This window comes from Oncorhynchus clarkii, chromosome 21 (assembly GCF_045791955.1).
Source record: "Oncorhynchus clarkii lewisi isolate Uvic-CL-2024 chromosome 21, UVic_Ocla_1.0, whole genome shotgun sequence".
In the NCBI taxonomy this organism is placed as follows: domain Eukaryota; kingdom Metazoa; phylum Chordata; class Actinopteri; order Salmoniformes; family Salmonidae; genus Oncorhynchus; species Oncorhynchus clarkii.
This window is the reverse complement of record NC_092167.1, coordinates 11,827,775-11,850,182: the sequence shown is the minus strand read 5'-3', so window position 1 is coordinate 11,850,182 and position 22,408 is coordinate 11,827,775. Positions and strand designations below refer to the sequence as shown.

At 44.4% G+C, this 22,408-nt stretch overlaps 1 protein-coding gene across 14 annotated transcripts in view; it reads left to right on the top strand.

The window, feature by feature from the left end:
* LOC139378533 (protein phosphatase 1 regulatory subunit 12A-like) overlaps positions 1-22,408 on the top strand; it is a 62,957-nt gene that overhangs the window by 15,322 nt on the left and 25,227 nt on the right. For 9 of the 14 annotated variants that reach the window (XM_071120796.1, XM_071120797.1, XM_071120800.1 and 6 more), the window contains exons 2-9: positions 4,763-4,893; positions 9,742-9,860; positions 17,275-17,434; positions 18,107-18,251; positions 18,389-18,463; positions 18,705-18,793; positions 19,209-19,369; positions 19,939-20,072. In XM_071120796.1, the coding sequence (XP_070976897.1) occupies positions 4,763-4,893; positions 9,742-9,860; positions 17,275-17,434; positions 18,107-18,251; positions 18,389-18,463; positions 18,705-18,793; positions 19,209-19,369; positions 19,939-20,072 (1,014 nt within the window). The remainder of the gene's footprint in view (positions 1-4,762; positions 4,894-9,741; positions 9,861-17,274; positions 17,435-18,106; positions 18,252-18,388; positions 18,464-18,704; positions 18,794-19,208; positions 19,370-19,938; positions 20,073-22,408) is intronic. The other 5 variants (XM_071120799.1, XM_071120803.1, XM_071120795.1 and 2 more) reach the window with 1 other exon arrangement.

The window sequence follows — 22,408 nt, the reverse complement described above, 5'->3', positions numbered from 1 at the left end:
ATTGCATGTACACACACACACCCAATAAACATGCGCAGGTTTGATTTAGGAGTACTTTTCAGTGTTTTGAAAAGAGCATCGGTTACAACAGTCCAGTGTTGTAGTGTTAGCATCTTATTTTCACTGGCGGGAACTTTAAACACTAAGTGTTCTGTCACTTAGCAGCACTGAGATTGAGGTTTAACTAGCCTGCACTGAGGTAAATTCCCACAGTTTCTCTAATCACAAGCAGGCCTGGTAAGGGTTGATCCACTATTATAAACTATTCCAGTAGCTGCCTTTAACTTTTTATTCAAATGTAGAGATCATAAGAACATTAGAGCTGTGTATCTTATAGGAATGCAAAAAATATTGCAACTGTTAAGGATGATTACATCTGGATTTACTTATTTAAACACAAACCGCCAGGAACACTTGCTAGTTGTTCAGTAACGCAGAAAGTGCATCATTACCTGACCCAGTGCTGGACGTCATGAGATGACAACTACTTTGCTATTCTCCATGGTTGAACCATTTTAATGGATAAACAGGCTGTTTTCAGAGGGAGAGGCATGTACAATTAAACCTGCAAAATGTAACCTTTGTGCAAACTGACCAAATTCACAGAAATGTGGGTTATAGATCTGACATTCTCATTTGAATGCAAGTCTAAGACGCAGTAGATCTGTTCTTTGTGCTATTTCTATGCTTCAAACAGCTGGAAATACAATATTTTTGGGGGGGGTTATGAAAATCTATTTCGCAGCGGTTTAGATGGTACAATGATTCTCTACACTAGCTTGTTTTGTCACATTCTGAAATTAGGGGAACTAGTAGAATGTTAGCAACCAGGAAATGGCAGTGATTTCTCTTGCATCTCGTGCATCTTTAACTCTATTGACCAATGAAGTGGGGAATCCTGTCCTACTGTGAGTCATTGAGGCAGCCCTGGTTTCAGGGCTAGGGGTGATCCATCCCTTATAGTTAGCCTCACAATGTAAAACTATTTGACAAAACCAGTGCGTTCACGAGTTTTGACAAATGTCAATAAAAATAAAAGTTGCCAAAGCAAATCTGAGAAATGGATTGAATATGAACGCTGTAAGTACAGAAATGGTTTGCTCAGTAGGAAATTAATGTCCAACTATGTGAGCTAAAGACACTGTCCTGGGATTTCCTATGGTCTATGTAGAAGAACCACTTACCTTCAATGACTCACGTGTAGCTTGTGAGCGTCATGGAGCAGAACATGTTACGTGTGTGTGTTTGTTTGATATAGTTTGTAGAGCAAACCATTCAGACGCTACAGACTTAAAGACCTGGTCCCCAGGACCTTTCGGGATCGGCTCTTGTCTCATAAAGATTGTTAATCCCACAGACTAATGGCTGGTGTCTTCGGATTCAGAATAAATAGATGAATCCTATGGTACAGCCCAGGAATATTTTTAAAGGTGTCTGAAGTCAAAAATGCACCGGCCTTAGTGGGACTCATTGTTTTAAGAACATGCTGGAAGGGAAATGGAGAAGTAGCCACCGCTGATATACTCAGTTGCTGTCTTCATGTTCGTGTTTAATAATACTGAAGAGGGTTGTGCTATCGAAAACATCGCTCTGTGTGGTTGAGGAACACTGGACTTGAACTGTGAGTCATGATGGCTTTCGGTCAAACATTACGATGTTGCTACATTTATTGTGCGATTTCGAGACAGCATTGCCCACTCCTTCCTGCCCCCCCCCCCCCCCCCCCTCTCCCTGTCTGCTGTGTAATGCAGACTGCTACATGTGACAAGGCCTGCTCTCTAGCTAGAACACTGGTCACACAGGCTTGCATGGTGACATGTATGTTTCCTATGGAGTGTCAGTACATGTCTGCAGTGTTTCCCCTTTATTCAATAAATTGTCTGTACCCCCCCACACACACTCTTGACATCACTGCTGAAAAGGCTAGTATTGTCTTTGTGAGTGCAGAACAGGCCTGTCGGTCAGCTGGGTGTGAGGTGGGCTTTACTCACAATGTCTCCTGTTATTACCTACATTAATAGTCAGATTAGCTCCCTCTCTCTCCCCATAGTGTGTTTAGCCATCAAATAGAGATGGCTTTGTCTGCCTTGTTTGGCTTTAACCACTGAAACGCTGCTGAAATCCCCCGCCAGTAAAAAGCTGGTTCAACCCATTCCAGGTATTGCTCCCGTTGCATTTCTCAGCAGCTCCTCTATTGGTCAAGGAATGCACCCCACACACACTTTAAACAGTGGTAGTGTCCCTCCTGCGTCAGTGGGTGTCTCTCGCAGGCCGCTGAGCGATGCCTGGCTGCCCCACTCAGTCTCTGAGCGGTGACAGTGGTGCAGACAGTTATGCCAGTTTCCCCACAGCTCTGCCAAAGGATGACACTCACCATCTTTTTTTCTTTTCTGCCCTCGTCCTGTCCCCCTGGCTGTCCCCCTCATCCTGTCCCCCTGGCTGTCCTCCTCGTCCTGTCTCCCTGGCTGTCCCCCTGGCTGCCATGCTACTCATTCCTGCGATGTTGGCAGTAACTCTGGCACCTGTCGGCTACAAACAATTACAGCCATTAAGGGATTACATTGTTGGGCTCCTGCAGCCGGTGGCCTGGACCTCCTGTAGGGGAGCAGCAGGAACCGGCAGTGAGTTCTCCTTAAGGGGTATGGGAGCAGTCAGAGAGACACGACAGAGGGGGAAATGGTGAAGAGTTGTACACAAATCAACTGACCTAAATTGTTACTACCTTAAATGCCTATTATCAGTCACCTGCAAGTATGAGTCTTCAGACGGTGCAGAACACCGGTCTAGCTGTTTGTATACCATCTACATTTAGCTACATTATTTTGGTTTCAGCGTTTAGCAGACACTCTCTCTTATCAAGAAAGAATCACACACATTGTAGTCAAAGGGAATTTGACAGAGGGGTGACTGAACTCTTGATAGACGGACATAACGTAATCTTGTCACTCAGCCAGTTTGCGCTCAGTGGCGCGCCGTCTGTCTCTGTCCGCCCTGCAGCGAAGTCAGACGAGCCCAGCCAGCCAGTGAGTGAAAGGTGGAAACGCACCTGGATACACTCTTCTAAGCAGCTGCCTGAACAGCTTCTAACCTACGGCCACGTCTTACACACACGTGGGAAATGTCCCCATGAGGGGGACTTGATGATTTCCGGTACCCATGAGGATAGTAATACACACACCCCACGCAGACTCTTCTCCAGATCTGGCCATGTACAATGCTGTAAACCGACCAAATTTGGACAAGGATTCCAGCCAGATAGCTGTGTGACGCAAACGTGAGTCCGGTGTGTTTAAAAATATATTTTTTTTCCCTCACTGCTTTTGCCGTCATAGCAGCCTGAGGAGAGAGTGTGAAACATTACAGGCAGCTTTTAGGAAGGGGGAAGCTTCAAGGTCGGAAAGTTATCAAGGTTATGGACTGCAAAGCAGGGATTTCAACTCCAAGTCTTGGGTCCGAAAAGGGATCCCAGAGTAACGTTTAGCAGTAGTACTCTCATTCAGTCGAAATGAGAGTAGGGGGGGCCTTTCAGTCGAAATGAGAGTAGGGTGGCCTTTCGGGTGATATCCACTTACTGAGATCTGAAACTGTTGCCATCAGAAGTGAAAGGTTTAACTAATTTTGTCCAGTTTTAATCCTGTCATTCCTGGGTACAATATTTTGCCCAACCTGGGTTTGTTTCTTTGACAGTCGCCTTGTTATCTGGCTGGCTTTGAAGCGAGTGACATTTTAACCCCTAGGTCGTCACTGAGGTCGCTCTGGAGCTATCCCAGCATCCCCTATTCCTCTGAACAGTCTGAACTCCCTATAGCGCTCTCACTCTCCTCTCTCTCTCTCTCTACTACAGATAGTTGGCCCTTGTCATCCCTTTTGCCTCTAGGCAGGGAACGCCCCAGCTAGTATATGCACACGGTTGCTGGCTCACTCCCACATGTCATTTATTGTGCTGTTATGGTTTGTCTTTGGATGCAACCTAAAATTAGCAGATTAGTCTTTACAGCCATTTTGTAGTGTTGTTGCTTCGGTCTAATGTTTTCCCTTCTCAGGTTTGTGCTCTTTGCCTCGATCAAGTCCTGGCATGTGTATTTGAAGGAAAAGAAAGCTCCTTTTGAATTTCTGACTTACCGGTTTCTTGTTCCTAGAATGCAACGGATTAGCCTATTCTTGGGGACTAAACACTATGGAGTCCAGGGTATAATGGCGAGTGTGTTTTGGGTAACTCAATGGTCTTTTCTGTCTAACCACATTTGACTGGAGTGACGTATCGGTCATGCTGTCTAGAGCGGCACATAAATCCATAGGTACAGCCGATGAATGGGACAGCCCAAAAGAGGGAGTGAAAATTCAACGAACTTGCATATGAGCTGTCAGAGAACACCCAATTTCCCCCATTCCAACAGCAATAGTACGCACTGAGGTATTCCAAACACCTCGGCTATGTCCTGGCATTTTGGCCATGTTACCCCCCCCGCCAACATTCCCCAATAGTTTTCTGGAGAAATGAGGCTCTTCTTTTTTTTAAACGGGACGTGAGCCAGCTCCTACTGACACCACTACCTGTCAGCGGGGTCAACCGGGTGTACACACACAGGTGCTGGTTCCTGACACTCTGAGGAAGGTATCACACACGAACATAAGTCTACCTGCATGTCTCTGAAAGCTCGTGATTTTTCTCCTTTCGGGGGTCGTCGCGCTGAAGTATCTTAGTGTTAAATGTTGGACTTTTCTAACGTACTTACTATTTCTCTCTCCCGCCCTCCTTCAGGCATGCATAGATGACAACGTGGACATGGTGACGTTCCTGGTGGAACATGGGGCTGCCATCAACCAGCCCGACAATGAGGGCTGGATCCCCCTCCATGCCGCAGCCTCCTGTGGATACATGGACATAGCAGAGTAAGTACAGCTGCTGGGCCAGAGAGATGTCATGGCTGACGTGGTGAGGGTCCAGCTGGAGGCTGTTATGGACCTCTAGGGCAATGGCTGGTCTCTTGCCCCTCCCCACCCACACACACACACATTACTGCATTGGGATAACCCCATTATGTACCAGCCCTTTCACATTGCCTGATGACTCGTCCTAAATTAAATTCTGCTGCTCTGATCGCTACATACATGATAGTATACATTCATTGTGGATAAGAAACGTCAGTTTGGCCGCAGCGACGCATATGGCTAGCCAGGTAATTCACCTTGAGCAAACCTGTTTTTTTTTTTTTTTTTACAATGGAGGCAATGACTCACTGGCACATCAAGAATCAATGGTCAGTTTTTATTTAGTGCTTATTTTGCATCGCCAAATGTTACAAGGCTATTCCCCGAGCCTTATGGCTGGTTAAACACGTAATAGTGTGAATGCCTTTACGTTTGGGGAACATCCATTACCCCATCCTGTATAGATCATTTTGGTCATCAATAAACCCTTTCTGTTCAATTATCTTAGACTGAAATGTAATGCTAATCAATTCATTCCTAATAGCTACTTTTTATGGAGGAGACCTGCCTAAATTTGTCAGGGGGTCGCAGTTTTTTCAATGGTCTGTTTCTCCAAGGTGCATGATTACATGTTGATGGGGGCAACCGCCTATCAGATGGCCCCAACAACCTCGCACAAGTTCCTTGTGATGTAATCAATATAGAGAAATCGGTGGGTAACCACCGGCATCGGTCATTGCTCCAGTTGCTTCCAGTCTTTCCTTTCATTGTCCTTTTGAGGTAAGAAGGCCGTTTAAAAGGGACAGAAACCGGGCCGGCAAGGAGGGAGATATTATCAGTAGACATTTTAAACAGGCTGAGAGCTGAAGGAGCTCACTTGCACTCATTGTGCTGTGACCTGTTTTACTTCTCTGTATTATATTACAGGAGCCTGGCATGAGCGTTATCACACCCTGTGCAGTCCTGCTGCCCAAGTTGGAGTAAAAGTATCCTACTATGCTACCAAGGTTATTAATTGACTGAAATGTTGCCTTTTATGGTGTTTCATCAGCTGCAATTGGTTGTTGTAATTCCAAGAGCTGCCTTGTAGATGTCCTTTAGACTTCCCTCTCACCCCTATGACAAATTAGTTATTAAAAATAAGTTAAAGCTGTCATGTTCAGTTAAATCATTTTCTTACAATGGGGAGTAACTTATTGTCCCTCTGCTGATCCCATAGAAGTTAAAGTAATGGACTGTCGTTTCATTTTGCTCATTTGAACTGTTCAATGTAATGTAAATAGTCCAGGTGGCCATTTGATTAATTGTTCAGCAGTCTTATGCCTTGGCGGTAGGGTAGAAGCTTTTAAGGAGCCTTTTGGACCTAGACTTGGTGTTCCGGTACCACTTGCCGTGTGGTAGCAGAGAGAACAGTCTATGACTTGGGTGACTGGAGTCTTTGACAATATTTTTGGGGCCTTCCTCTGACACCGCCTAGTGTACATGTCCTGGCTGGCAGGAAGCGTGGCCCCAGTGATGTACTGGGCCGTACGCACTACCCTCTGTAGCGCCTTACGTTCCGATGCCGAGAGGTTGCCATACCCGGCAGTGATGCAACCGATCAGGATGATCTGCGGACCCATGCCAAACCTTTTCAGTCTCCTGATTGGGAAAAGGTCTTGTCCTGTTTTGGTGTGTTTGGACAATTATAGTTCGTTGGTGATGTGGATTAGAGGTCGACTGACTGATTTTTCAACGCTAACAGCGATTTATTGGAGGACCAAAAAAAAACGTATTTATTTGTAATAATGATGATTACAACGATACTGCATGAACACTTATTTTAACCTAATATAATACATCAATAAAAATCAATTTAGCCTCAAATAAATAATGAAACATGTTCAATTTGGTTTAAATAATGCAAAAACAAAGTGTTGGAGAAGAAAGTAAAAGTGCAATGTGCTAACGTTTGAGTTCCTTGCTCAGAACATGAGAACATATGAAAGTTGGTGGTTCCTTTTCACATGAGACTTCAATATTCCAAGGTAAGGGGTTTTAGGTTGTAGTTAATATAGTATTTATAGGGCTATTTCTCTCTCTACCTTTTGTATTTCATTAACCTGACTATTGGATGTTCTTATAGGCACTTTAGTATTGCCAGTGTAACAGTATAGCTTCTGTCCCTCTCCTCGCCCCTACCTGGGCTCGAACCAGGAACACATTGACAACAGCCACCCTCGAAGCAGCGTTACCCATGCAGAGCAAGGGGAACAACCACACCAAGTCTCAGAGCGAGTGACGTTTGAAACGCTATTAGTGCGCACCCCGCTAACTAGCTAGCCATTTCACATCGGTTACACCAGCCATTAGGCTGATAGGCTTGAAGTCATAAACAGCGCTGTGCTTGCGAAGAGCTGCTGGCAAAATGCAAAAGTGCTGTTTGAATGAATGCTTATGAGCCTGCTGCTACCTACCACCGCTCAGTCAGACTGCTCTATCAAATATCAAATAATAGACTTAATTATAACATAACACACAGAAATACGAGCCTTTGGTCATTAATATGGTCGAATCTGGAAACTATAATTTCGAAAACAAAACGTTTATTTCGGTGAAATATGGAACCGTTCGGTATTTTATCTAACGGGTGGCATCCCTAAGTCTAAATATTCTTGTTACATTGTACAACCTTCAATGTTATGTCATAATTACGCTCCACTTCAGCCCCGTCAATGTGAACCACTGTTATCCCGAACGAGAAAAACGACCACACACCCAATGGGTGTAACTTGATATCTAGATTTACACCTTCCTCCCTTAGGTGGTTAGGTCAGCGGAGGGATGCAGCATGAAGACCATTGGGTGGAGGAGTACAGCATTAAACTCAGGTGGTTAGGTCAGTGGAGGGATATGTGCCTAGCCTTCCCCAAGGTCTGGGATTTCTGCTACCAGTGGGTTGTGACCAGGGTTTCCATTAGTTGGTAATAGCTGGCTTTCGGACAATTTTAAAATGCAAGTAAATAAATGAATAAGCCGATGAATAAAATTGCGAAATAATGCTTTTTAGCCTTCATTGATGGACATGAAGCCTAAAGACCGATGGAAAATCTGTCAGACAGTGCAAGATCTGCTGCTACAGCATCTCAAACAGCAAATGCATAGGCAACAGCGCGTCACACCACTTTGCAATGATCTGGAGTCAGTATGCATGTTAAGAACATATACTTAATTGTTTGAAACCTGACCATTTTACTTCAAAGTAGCCTAGCCAAACGCAGACCATATCTGTGGAGGTAATTATTTTATGAAATTTCTTTCATTGTCTAGTAGCCAAAGGAACAGTCCTAGTCATATTAGCAACCCATGCTAGTTGTTGCATATTAACTCTCCCCTCTTTCTAAATGTTTAACTGATATTTTCATCTGTCACATTTAGGGCTGACCCCGTTTAGTTGACTGGTCGATAGGCTGTTGGTCGACAGATTTTAGTCGAGCAGTAGCTAATAATAAATAAATGGTGTACAAGACACCTGTCTGATTTGCACCTGTCTGAGTTGACTGATCCATTGTGGAAGCCTTGGATTGCACAGTCCATCAGACTAAGATGTGCGACTGAAAATGTATATGGTTACAGCACTGATGTTCTGTGGTGGTCGTTGCAGCAGGGATGACGAGCCAGGCTCGGCACAATCAAATCGATTGCGGTCTGACTCCCTCTAGTCATTTGCCTTAATTATTTAATCAAGCTTAACACATCAGACAAGATCAGTGCATATAGTTGATTTTTATTAAAACACTAGGGGAAAGGTACACTATCAATTGGTCAAAAGAACAGACAACTCTTGGACAGACTTTTTTTGTTTTTGTTGGTTTGTCTATTCACTTTAAACCGCTAGCGTGTGCGGTGCGCTTTTGACAATGGTGTTTTCACGATAATTGTATTACGGAACAAACATTTGCTTATAGCCCAATGCGTTGTGGGTGTTGCTGTGCTTTATAATATGAGGAAATAAGTTTATCAACATTTTTAAGCGAAACGTTCTGATCTGTTGCATCTCTTTGCTTTTTAACGTCATTTAAATAAGGAAAATGTAGCCTAGACCTTTTGGTTGTATGAAGGTGTGATCTATCATCCCAGTCTGTTTGAAATAAGCTATTTCTTTCTCGACAAGCTGACCAGTATGTTTTTTTTCTACTATGGGGGATAGTAAGATTGTCAAAGGTTAGTGATTTTGCTGTTCGTCACTGAGAAAGTAAATGTGGATTATTATTTGAAGTGCGAATCAGAATTCGGTAAGAAAGACCACACGTTGTTGGTCCTCGTCTTGTATGTTCTGTTAATATGAATTACCATAATCTACGTGGGATTTCTGTCATTTTGAGCACCGTCCGCTAAATTTAAACTCTGCCGGTCAAATGTCCGGCACCACATTTTCCTAACTGAATCCCCGGTTATGACGTATAGGTTTTCATAATATATTCACTTGACTGTTTCCCTGCAGGTGAAGGGAACACATTATTGACCGTTATGGTAATTGGTAAATGCATCTATTTTCCAATCCTCATAAATGTGTCTTGCTAGAATTAGTGCCATTTTTTGTTTTCAAACTTGTCATAGGCCTAAAGCAGTAGCTTTATATAGGCCTAATACATTGGAATACATGATTTCCTAGGCATTTTGATTGAACCTGTATTCACCTGGGTTAAATAAGAGACTTGATCCATACATATTGAGTCAGTGAAGAATTTAATTTACTACTACTGAATGTTACTAATACTATTTGGACTACTACTTACCTGTCCTAAGTAAGTGTGTGTGTTTGTGCAGGTATCTGATTGGCAAGGGAGCCAGTGTGGGGGTGGTGAACAGTGAGGGGGAGACACCACTGGATATCGCTGAGGAGGAGGCCATGGAGGAGCTCCTGAAGAATGAGATCAACCGACAAGGTACAGATGGACCGCAGCACTGACTCACTGTCTGCCCCACACTGACCTGCTAGTCAACAACAACTTTCACTTCTGCTTTCAGTTGAACCATTGCCAGTCAAACATTGTCCACCAAGCATATCATTAATGGGGCTTTTCACGTCTGTGATTGGAAGGGAAGTGCCTAAAACGACAATGGGAATGTTTTTCATTATGTTTTCAAAATAGATTACTTTTTAATGACATGAGTGCTGCTACTTCGCTAGCATCATTGTTTGCTATAGACTAGGCAGTTATGCACTGCCTCTCCAAATAGACAGTTAAGGGAGGAGAGTTGGTGTGTGTGTGTGTGTGAAATGGATCGTGGCACATGCATCTAGGCCGCTGTGGCCTCCGTTCATATCAGGCAGGCCTCCAGTGGCGTGCACTCAGCTTGGTTCAATAGCACTGCAGCCTATACGTCCAACAAGCTCACTGGTCTGGTCTAACTCCCCCTTCACTACTTCACCCAATACCATGCTTACGTACATGATATCCAGGTATAACATGCGTGTACTGTGTCAAAGTATTTATGAAATAAAGTGAGACCCAGTCCCAGCAGCTGTGACGCTTTGCCTCGGAGAAGTTACATAATGGAGATTAATGCCATCCACTTAAACTCTGGGTTTCTCTTTGTGATGATTCTAAACTGGATGGAAGGGTTTTTCTATTTTTGACCCTGTGTGTTCTTGATATGATGACGTGTACCCGTCCCCTCCGGTGGGAGGCCTTGTTCAGACAGGCTAATGGCCCCGGGGATGAACCACTCCTCTGCTCATGATGCCGCTACGTTGTCGGCAGATTGTGGCGCTCTCCTCTTTTCATCCCGTCTCTTTACTTCGTCACCTAGTAGTCATTCCAAATGCAGCTCTCTTCAAATCCACTAAGTGTGGCTGGACACCTTTGCACTGTTTACATTGTTAGCCACCAGACATAATTAGAAGTTAGGTAGCAGCTTAGCTTGTCAGACAGCCCCCTCTGTTATTTGCACCCTTGTCTGCTTAGGTTGCTCCTCCCCTGAGGTGTAGACGAGTAGAACTAGGGCTGGGCGATATGCCAAAATATCACATCAGTCATTTTTTTATGCTGATGTTGCTTTTGAATTAAAGTTCTACTTTTGCTTTATGGGTAGTGTGTGACCCTACAGTGGCAACACATACATTCTAAGTGATTTCAATGGGTCTTTCTCCATTCTGTTTTATACTGTTCTTCAACCTAAAAAAGAAATCCTACACTTTCACCAATTTCTGCATTTCCTGCTCTCATTTGAGAATTTCCCCACTGCCACATAAGGGCTGCAAGATATGGGCAAAAAATCTAGGCCTTATTTTTGTAAACAAATGTTGCAACTGCGATTTGACTTAGGTAAACTGTTGGAATCATGGAAATAGAATAATTATTCTAATTCTATAGTTAGAATATAAATAATAGTGGGCATTTTGAAGTGTGTTTGACATGACAATGAGGAGTTGACAGGGTAGGAACCAATGCAGACTTAATTTACGAACACACCCTTAAAGTTAACTCGAGTGCCAGAGTGCTCAGCGCGCTCTGGGTGTTCGTAAATTCAGAGCGTTGTCAGATTTGTCCATTTCGTAAATTCGGAGCGTTTCGCTCTCTGAGCATTTCGAGCGCACACTGGATACTCTGGTTGAGGAGTATGGTTGATCTGAGCGTTCTGACATCACAATGGCAGTCAAGTGCCTAAGCGAACTGGCTAAAGTTAGCTTGCTAGCTAATTCCAGACATGAATGAGAACACCTCAGTCAACCTTTTTACTTGCCCTAGTAGAGCTGGTTAAGCTGTTTTCATGTTACCCAGAGTGTTGGTGACTAAGAATTTAATTACGCTTTTGTCCGATGTTTACTGACGCCGGACATATTCAACGGTTATTGAGCGTTCGTAAGTTCATCAGTTATTCTGAACTTTGGCACATCGTAAATTCACTCTGGCTATCTACTCCGAACGCGCCCTATGTGTCTCGGTCAAGCAACAACAAAGTGCTCCTTGAGTGACAGTGGGCTGGGCTAAGTCTGTGTGGAAAGTGGCACGGAGAGAGATGAGGGGGATGACTAAAGTAGCGTATAAACTATAAAAATGGACGTTACACACAGCATATCACATTTTAACAAACCAAACATTCAAATACCCTTATAGTAGGTAAAGTACAAACTCAAACCGGTTCATTCTGCAATAATGGCATGTAGTAAAATATGCTATACAGCCCCGCCTTAAGTAGAACCAGACTAGACCCAGTAACATGATCCAGGTCTGGGTATGAGGTGAAGGCAGCAGTGGAGGGACCTGGAGCAGGGCTTGGCTGAGGTGGTCAGAGCCCTATCCTTTTAGCACTCCAGTCCTAAGGGCTGAATGTGCAGAATTCATTCAGCAGTTATGACCTCTCCTGCTGTTTGTTAGCATGCTACGCTACTTAAGAGTATTATATAACGGAGGCGGCGGCTTATCCCACAGGAGCCCCGCACATCTCACGGCAGACTGCAGCTTTCAGCCTTCGTTTTCCGGGCTTGATGGATACGCAGTCTACGGCTTTGAAGCGGTGCGTCAGTAGGCCAGTTCCCAAGATCCCTTACTGTCAGACACATAAACCCCTGCCTGCAGCATCACAATGTTGCACACCACTGCATTTTGGAGGTTGACCGATTTAATCGGAATGGCCAATTTTTTTTTATTTTATTTTTTTAAAATTAGGGCCGATTTCAAGTTTTCATAACAATCGGAATTTTTGGACACCGATTTACCCTATTTTTTTTAAAAATGTATTTTATTTTTAAAATGGGTATATATGAGTAGTTAAGAACGCATTCTTATTTTCAATGACTGCCTAGGAACGGTGGGTTAACTGCCTTGTTCAGGGGCAGAACGACAGATTTGTCAGCTCAGGGATTCAATCTTGCAACCTTACAGTTAACTAGTCCAACGCTCTAACCACCTGCCTCTCATTGCACTCACGAGGAGCCTGCATGTTACGTGAATGCAGCCAAGGTAAGTTGCTAGCTAGCATTAAACTTATCTTATAAAATCAATCAATCATAATCACTAGTTAACTTCACATGATTAATATTACTAGTTTATCTAGCGTGTCCTGCGTTGCATATAATCGATGCGGTGCGTATCGTTGCGCCAATGTGTACCTAACCATAAACATCAATGCCTTTCTTAAAATCAATACACAGAAGTATCTATTTTTAAACCTGCATTTTTAGCTAAAAGAAACCCAGGTTAGCAGCCAATATTAACCAGGCGAAATTGTGTCATTTCTCTTGTGTTCATTGCACGCAGAGTCAGTGTATATGCAGCAGTTTGGGCTGCCTAATTTGCCAGAATGTTATGTAATTATGACATAACATTGAAGGTTGTGCAATGTAACAGCAATATTTAGACTTATGGGTGCCACCCGTTAGATAAAATATGGAACGGTTCCGTATTTGACTGAAAGAATAAACATCTTGTTTTCGAGAGTTTCCGGATTCAACCATAAGGCTTGTATTTCTGTGTTATCATGTTATAACTAAGTCTATGATTTGATAGAGCAGCCTGACTGAGCGGTGGTTGGCACCAGCAGGCTCGTAAGCATTCATTCAAACAGCACTTTTGTGCGTTTGCCAGCAGCTGTTTATGACTTCAAGCCTATCAACTCCCGAGATTAGGCTGGTGTAACCGATGTGAAATGGCTAGCTAGTTAGCTGGGTGCACGCTAATAGCGTTTCAAACGTCACTCGCTCTGAGACTTGGTGTGGTTGTTCCCCTTGCTCTGCATGGGTAACGCTGCTTCGAGGGTGGCTGTTGTCAATGTGTTCCTGGTTCGAGCCCAGGTAGGAGCGAGGAGAGGGATGGAAGAGATACTGTTACACTGGCAATACTAAAGTGCCTATAAGAACATCCAATAGTCAAAGGTTAATGAAATATAAATGGTATAGAGAGAAATAGTCCTATACTTCCTATAATAACTACAACTTAAAACTTCTTACCTGGGAATATTGAAGACTCATGTTAAAAGGAACCACCAGCTTTCATATGTTCTCATGTTCTGAGCAAGGAACTTAAACGTTAGCTTTCTTACATGGCACATATTGCACTTTTACTTTCTTCTCCAACACTTTGTTTTTGCATCATTTACACCAAATTGAACATGTTTCATTATTTACTTGAGGCTAAATTGATTTTTATTGATGTAATATATTAAGTTAAAATAAGTGTACATTCAGTATTGTTGTAATAGTCATTATTACAAATAAAAACAAATCGGCCGATTTAATCGGTATTGGCTTTTTTTTTTGGTCCTCCAATAATCGGCATCGGCGTTGAAAAATCATAATCGGTCGACCTCTACTGCATTTACCATCAGTCATATGACAGACATCTGACCACTGGGCCTTTTTAATATGCAAAGTGTTTCTCCCTCCTGGCTGTATCTGATCAGTGATGCCACATTTTTTTGGGTCGATGGGCAGTTACACTGGCAATTTAGTTTGCAGCGGAGTTGCAGCATGAGTGTAATGCTCAGGCTGTTAGATGTAACATCATGTAGGGAATGAATTCATGCGCATTGTTTTTGACCTTACCACAATAATGGCTAGAGCAGCTCTCTGTTCTCCGTGTTCAGTAAGGTACAGTTATGTAACAGTGTTGTGCAGCTCCCTCTGTATGCTTAATGTGATTTTTCTCTTCCTGTCTCATGGTCTCCTCTCTAAAGAGAGACCTTAATCATGGTGTTAAACTCGTTAGGAGCCACCACCATTCCCGCGCAGATGGCTCCACCTTCAGATCCCCTCTGCCTCACAGACATTAGGTGACTAGGCCCCCACCCACTACCTCTATAACTGCCCATAAGGGCTGTCTCTGATCAATGTCTTGGGGTAATTTAGTTTTGGCTAGTCAGCAGGTTTTCCCTTCACTGAATTTAGTCCTGTGTTATCTCATCCTCAGAGGTCCAGGCGAATTTCCTCAGAGGATTCTCATGTTTGCGCCAGGTCAGATTCTTTGGGATATTTTCCATTTTGGCTTTACCAGACCATATGTAGGCCTAGCTTTGAGAGAGGGGGAGGGAGGGAGAGTGATTCAGTCCTCATCCAGTCAGTTTTCTGGTCTACTGGCTTTTCTCTATTTATTTTCTCAGCGTCCCGGTAGAAGGTGCAATTTTCTCTTGAAAAAGCAGCTTTGAATGTGTCCAGTTCCTCCACCAGGCTGCTGTTTTGTAGTCCTACTTAGGATCTATTAGTCTCCCTGCCTTTTTCTAGAACCAGTACAGGCTACTCCTTAAATCCCCTGCTCTCTAGTAAGCGATGGGCCCTATTGTAACAGATGCAATAAACATTCATACAGGCCAATTACTGCAGGGATAGTAATTTTGATAATGCCTTGACTAATAGTTCCCCTGCCTTGCTGGTGCATTTGTAAAACATGCATCTGTGAGGTTGTGGACATCTCACCTTTTGTACCACAGTCCACCCGTTCCACAGGCTGCATGCGCGGCAGCCCAGCAGAATAAAGGACTAATTGAGATCCATTATGACAGCAGGGCATTGTGTATTACACTGTAATGGCATCACATGGACTGGACTAAAGGGCAAAGCATTGCAGAACACTGAAGCCATGGTGCCATCTCCCCCCAAGACCAGCCTGAACCCATTGATTCACTTCTGTATTGGAAAAATCTGTTTCATTGGACCATTCATTTATGCAGTGAGTCAGGGATTTGACTCGTGGAGCCACACCCATCCCCCTTTCAAATGGAGCTTGTTTATTCCATGCAGCCAGACATCCTAGTGACCCAAGGTGTCGTTGATGAAAGGGATGGGAAACTCAATGCAAAGGCTTATAGTTTAGCTAGAAGTATTTTTGTCATAACCATTAACTCTTACTGCACAATATGAAAGTAAAACCAAACTAGATGGACTGTGCAGCAGGATTGGTTCTTGGGTAGCCAGGAGTCAGTTTCAGACCATTTTCCGAGTCGTCTTAATTTCTTCCCACGATTGAAACGCAGCATGCAGACAAGCGGCGTTCTGTCAGTGAATTTGTGCAGGAATTTTTGCCACGGTCCCCTAGCTGACAGATCTACGTCCCTTGTTCTCCTTCGCTGGCGCCAGGCCAGAACCTCTGGCTGGAGTAAACTGCTCCCTGTTCATCCAGCCTAACACACTGTCAGACAGTTGGAATCTTCTTTTGTCCTTTTTAATTAGTCACACTTCAACTCGGTAATCTCATCAACAATGACAGGTAGTGTTAACAAGGCACTGAACCAGCGCTGATTTAACTAATGTCGGATCTGTTTTTGAATAAAATCAACTATTCCTGGACCTTATGTTCGATCTTAGTCAATTTTTTATTTTTTAATGCTGCTTTACTTTCTCATAAATGGACAAATAAAGTAATTTCATGAATGGATAGAAAAAGAAAGTCCAGCTGTTTTTCCAGGAGCTGAGGGATGATTGTGCATCATACGAGAAACCCAAAACCTATAGGATCAGCTGAAGTGTTGGCTTCCACCCCAGAGCACTTAGTGCTCAACTACATAAACAATGAGCATATCAACTCACAGCTGAGAAGTCAGACACGCCTTCACCAGTTGCTCCAAATTTCAGCCGTCTCGGGTTCCAGTCGAGTGTCGGCAAGACAGTACACGCCTGTTCCTGCAACAGCCTGTATCCTGTATAATGCCGGCCCATACCTTAGACATACTGACCCACATGGAAAACTTACTGTGTTTGCTATCAGTCCCAGAGCAGTGATAACATGGACAAAATATTGAAATAAGCAATTTGTCAGAGGTCAGAGGCCTCTAGTCTATGGAAAAGAGTGCTAGCTTTGCTCCCACTCACTTTGCACAACCACAAGTGGATTATTTGCTTAAACTATATGCCTACATGGCTTGGATTTTGACACCTCGCCATACAAAGTATGCCAAATGTCCATAGCTCGCTTACAACACTGTGTAAACCATAGGGACATTTAGCCTGTTGTGTAATATTCCAGGTCAGATTTCTGCTGTGTAAAGGGTATCAGACTCATTGACTTTTCATCCATTGTTGGTTTCAAATGAAACTCTGGACTGTAGTTCCCCATTTGAGTGTGAGCCTTCAACTCATTCACTTAAGGCCATGTGTGGCAAGCATGTGTATGTGATGTGGCCATTTTCAGCTAATTTCAGGGTTCCATTTTTGTCTTTGAATCACTTCTGTAATATTGTGATGTTAGTTCCCTGGGGTTGAATGGCAGACAGGCAGCATTTATTTCCTAACAGTTTCTGCCTTCTACTGCTCTTTTGTAGCCTAGATAATCTCCAGTGTTTATAGGGACATGCCTCTTTTTAAGTAGCAGTTAATCCACTGAGGCCAGACTAACAGTGGTCACCGTTACACTTCGCCCTCACCAGGCGTGGACATCGAGGCGGCCAGGAAGGAGGAGGAGCGGATCATGCTGAGGGACGCCCGGCAGTGGCTCAACAGCGGAACCATCAACGACGTCCGACACGCCAAGTCCGGGGGGACCGCACTCCACGTGGCCGCCGCCAAGGGATACGCTGAGGTTTTAAAGTAAGTCCAGACTCCTTACCTCGCCTTTACCTCTAACAAGCCGTAGCCCATCGTTGGATTCCTTTATATTATAGACTTATCACCTTTATTAATGCTGATTTAAAAGAGATTTCCACTTACATGTTGTCGTTAGATATTTGTTAAGTGGATTCTACTTATAGCCATGTCCCTTGTGGGATTTTACTTCATTACTGTGTCAGTGGTTATCAAGAGCCAATCTCTGGCCTGTCAGTACAGACAGACTGCCTAAGGGAGGGACTGCAGCACCCTGTCCATCTGCTCCTGGGAATGCAGCCAACGAAGTCTCCCACACACTCCACTGCCATAGTTGGCTAACACTAACACTTACCATGTTGAGGACCAGATACTCAAGGTCAACATTTTTCCTGTCCTGCAAGACGTTTATTGACTGAAATAGGGTTCTTAAACCTTTTGCACGAATGTATTTGCACTTATGCAAATAGTTGATGGAATACTTTTTGGTTTATTTGTGTCTTTGGGTTCTGTTTTTGCCGAACTAATACGAAATGCAGCCATAATGCTGGCACAGTAACAAAAGCCTGGACACTGGCAACGACTGATAAGATTAGGTTGCAGCACCAAATCCAAAAGAACAAGATTAGCTAAATCTCATAATCACTATTTTTGTCCCCCTCCCCCTGCGCCCCCCAGGCTTTTAATCCAAGCAGGGTATGATGTAAATATTAAAGACTTTGACGGCTGGACCCCGCTCCATGCTGCTTCACATTGGGGCAAAGAGGAGGCCTGCAAGATACTGGTGGAGAACCTGTGTGACATGGACCTTATCAATAAAGTGGTGGGTAGTACTTCTACGGAGTCTCTATCCTCTATCCATACCCTCTAAGGTTCAGTTGGATATGGAGCATGTTCTGTACTGCACGTATGTGCTCTTCTCATAACACTAGTTCTGAGAATTGTGTGCTTCCTCCTCAGGGTCAGACTGCTTTTGATGTTGCAGATGAAGATGTCCTTGGCTACTTAGAGGAATTACAGAAAAAGCAGAATCTGGTAAGCCAGTGTGTGGCTAATGCTTACATAAGCGCTTTCATTTGAGCCTGGATGAACTGCATAACCTGCGTTTAAAGCTTTCAAAAGTGAAACTGAGAGTCACTGGTATATGCCTTGCAGGTGTTATTGTAGCAGAGGCCCTTGATCAAATCAGACTTTGTCTAAAAATATATATATTTTAAATTTATAGTGTTAGGGTGCTCACTGCCTTCAATTATTTAATGTTTTTCTCCCGTTGCAGCTCAATAGTGAAAAGAAGGATGTTAAGTCTCCCTTGATAGAAACGACGACCACTGGGGACAACAATCAAAATCTGAAATCCATTAAGAGGTAAATGTCCTGGTTGGGGGGGAAATGGGGTGACATTAGGTAGTCACTCAGTGAAATACAGTCATGTAATGGATTGTCTTTTATGAATTAACCCCAGGGTAGGTCGCCTACCGCCTCTTTTACACTGCTGCTCCACTCTGTTATCTATGCATAGTCACGTTAATAATTCTACCTACTTGTACATATTACCTCGACTAACCGGTGCCCACTGCACAGAAAGTCTGTGCCGGTACCCCCGCTATATAGAGTTAAGTTCATGTTTTAAGTATTCAGTACATTGAAAGTATCTCTAAGTAATTGAGGCACCCTGATAATATGCAGGTTTATGGGTGTTGCTCTGAAATGGTGCACATATCTTTGTAGTTTAATAATAATGAATCCATGCAGACAAGGTACCAAACATTGTGTGTTCCAGCAAAGAGACCCTCCTCTTGGAGCCCGAGAAGCCCGCCCCGCGCATCGAGACCCTGGAACCGGAGAAGGTGGACGAGGAAGAGGAGGGCAAGAAGGACCAGGAGTCCAGCTGCTCCAGCGAGGAGGAAGAGGAGGAAGACTCGGAGTCTGAGACTGAAGCCGGTACGTTCAACCTACTGTAATGGTACAATGGCAGGCAGGGTGTTTCTAAACCTTGACCTGATTTCTGAAGAAGACCTTAGACCCTGTCTACATTAGTTGAACTGATTTGTAAATGTTGTAGTGTGTCGTAGACGTACTCTTTTGAACCGTGTCTGTACATACTTGTTGCAATGACATCATAAACACTTGTCTGTGACATCACCTATGGTCGTGCATCTTTATGAAAAAGTATAAACACAAAAATGACAGTCTGCATTACATCAACAAAATATGGTCAAACAAGCATACCTGCTCTATTTTTAACACCAACAAGCCCATCCATTTTTTAAATTATTTTAGTACTAAAAAGCTATGTCTAAAAGACAGCTAATCAGACCATATCTTACAAACAACAGTTGCAATGGCGGTCTGCAGACGACAGTCTTCCTGAGTATCGTTTTCATAATTTTTTTGCCAAGAAACGCTTGATGCATTTTAATGGTCTACAGGCATGTGGTTAGATGAAGTATAAACCAGTTTTTTTTTATGCATCAGTAACTCATACTAGCCCCGCTCTTCCTCCCCTCCAGACAAGAGCAAGACGCCTGTCCCTGTGAGCAACAGTAACGGCACTGCTGTGGTGCCAACGCCGACCAGCGTTACGGTGTCCACCTCCCCAACCAGCCCCACTAACCAGGTGACTCTCACCTCGCCTGTCAAGAAGGTACGGCCTGGTGGATAGGTCCACTGAAGTCCTCCACTAGTCATCGTCAGCCTCTTCTGCAGAGAGTTTATCACGCCTTTACCGCTCCCTCTACTGAATAACTCTTTCTGGAGTCACATGACTGACCAAGTGGTTCCGTGTCCCAGAAGTTTGTTATAGAACCTAAAAGGAAGGTTTAACCGCTGATGCTTTCAGACGTAACCTGTAAACCGGGATACATAGCTACGCCTGAGCTAAGTTTACTCGAGGCCCTGAAATGGTATACAGATCAATATAATTCCATGTCTGTTTAGTTAAAGCTTTAACACAAACCCACGCTTCACGCTTGGCTCAAGTTACACAGGGTTTACATAAAGGGGGTTACCTGGGATTTGTTGCTGGTCACATGAAGAGTACAACACTTGGGTAGGTGTTGTTGCCTCCTGCGGTACACTGTGAACCGTAACAAATGTCAGAGGCCCAGGGGGCGTGAGAGTTACGATTAGTTGAAGAACAGGAGCTCTGGTCTACAAGTGTAGACTTTACCGTGACACGCGTGGACTTTACCGTGACACGCGTGGACTTTACCGTGACACGCGTGGACTTTACCGTGACACGCGTGGACTTTACCGTGACACGCGTGGACTTTACCGTGACACGCGTGGACTTTACCGTGACACGCGTGGACTTTACCGTGACACGCGTGGACTTTACCGTGACACGCGTGGACTTTACCGTGACACGCGTGGACTTTACCGTGACACGCGTGGACTTTACCGTGACACGCGTGGACTTTACCGTGACACGCGTGGACTTTACCGTGACACGCGTGGACTTTACCGTGACACGCGTGGACTTTACCGTGACACGCGTGGACTTTACCGTGACACGCGTGGACTTTACCGTGACACGCGTGGACTTTACCGTGACACGCGTGGACTTTACCGTGACACGCGTGGACTTTACCGTGACACGCGTGGACTTTACCGTGACACGCGTGGACTTTACTGGGGGGGGGGTGATTTTTATGAATTGTTCAGCACTCAAATGGCTTGGGGGTAGAAGCTGTTGAGGAGCCTTTTGGTCCTAGACTTTGCCTTCCGGTACCGCTTGCTGTGCGGTAGCAGAGAGAACAGTTTATAACTTTGGTGACTGGAGTCTCTGGCACCGCTTATTATATAGGTCCTGGATGGCAGGAAGCTTATCCCCAGTGATGTACAGGGCTGTTTTCACGACCCTCTGTTACGCCTTATGGTCAGATGCTGAGCAGTTTCCATACCAGGCAGGATGCTCTCCATGGTGCAGCTGAACTTTTGAACTTTTTGAGGATCTGAGGACCCATGCCAAATATTTTCAGTCTCCTGAGGGGAAAAGGTTTTGTCATGCCCTCTTTGACTGTCTTGGTATGTTTGGACCATGATAGTTTGTTGGTGATGTGGACACCAAGGAACTTGAAACTCTCGACCCGCTCCACTACAGCCCCGGCGATGTTAATGGGGGGCCTGTTTGGCCCTTATTTTCCTGTGGTCCACGATCAGCTGCTTTGTCTTGCACACATTGACGGAGAGGTTGTTGTTCTGGCACCACACTGCCAGTTCTCTGACCTCCCTATAGGCTGTCTCATTGTCGGTGATCAGGCCTACCACTTGTGTCGTCAGGAAACTTAATGAAAGTGCTGGAGTTGTGTTTTGCCATGGAGTCGTGGGTGAACAGGGAATACAGGAGGGTACTAAGTACCCCTGAGGGGCCCCATTGTTAAGGATCAGTGTAACAGACTTGTCTGACAGCCTACTCCTATCACCTGGGGGTGGCCCATCAGGAAGTCCAGGATCCAGTTGCAGAGGGAGGTGTTTAGTCCCAGGGTCCTTAGCTTAGTGATGCGCTTCGTGGGCACTATGGTGTTGAATGCTGAGCTGTAGTCGATGAACAACATTCTCACATAGGTGTTCCTTTTGTCATGGTGAGGAAGAGTGGTGTGGAGTGTGATTGAGATTGCGTCATCTGTTGGGGCGGTATGCAAATTGGAGTGGGTCTAGGGTGTCTGGGAGGATGCTGTTGATGTGAGCCATGACCAACCTTTCAAAGCACTTCATGGCTACCAACATGAGTGCCATGGGGCGGTAATCATTTAGGCAGGTTACCTTCGCTTCCTTGGGCACTTTGGTGGTCTGCTTGAAACATGTAGGTATTACAGACTTGGTCAGGGAGAGGTTGAAAATGTCAGTGAAGACACTTGACAGTTGGTCCGTGCATGCTTTGAGTACACGTCCGGGTAATCCGTCTGGCCCAGCGGCTTTGTGAATGTTGACCTGTTTTTGTTCACATCGACAACCGAGAGCGTTATCACACAGTCATCC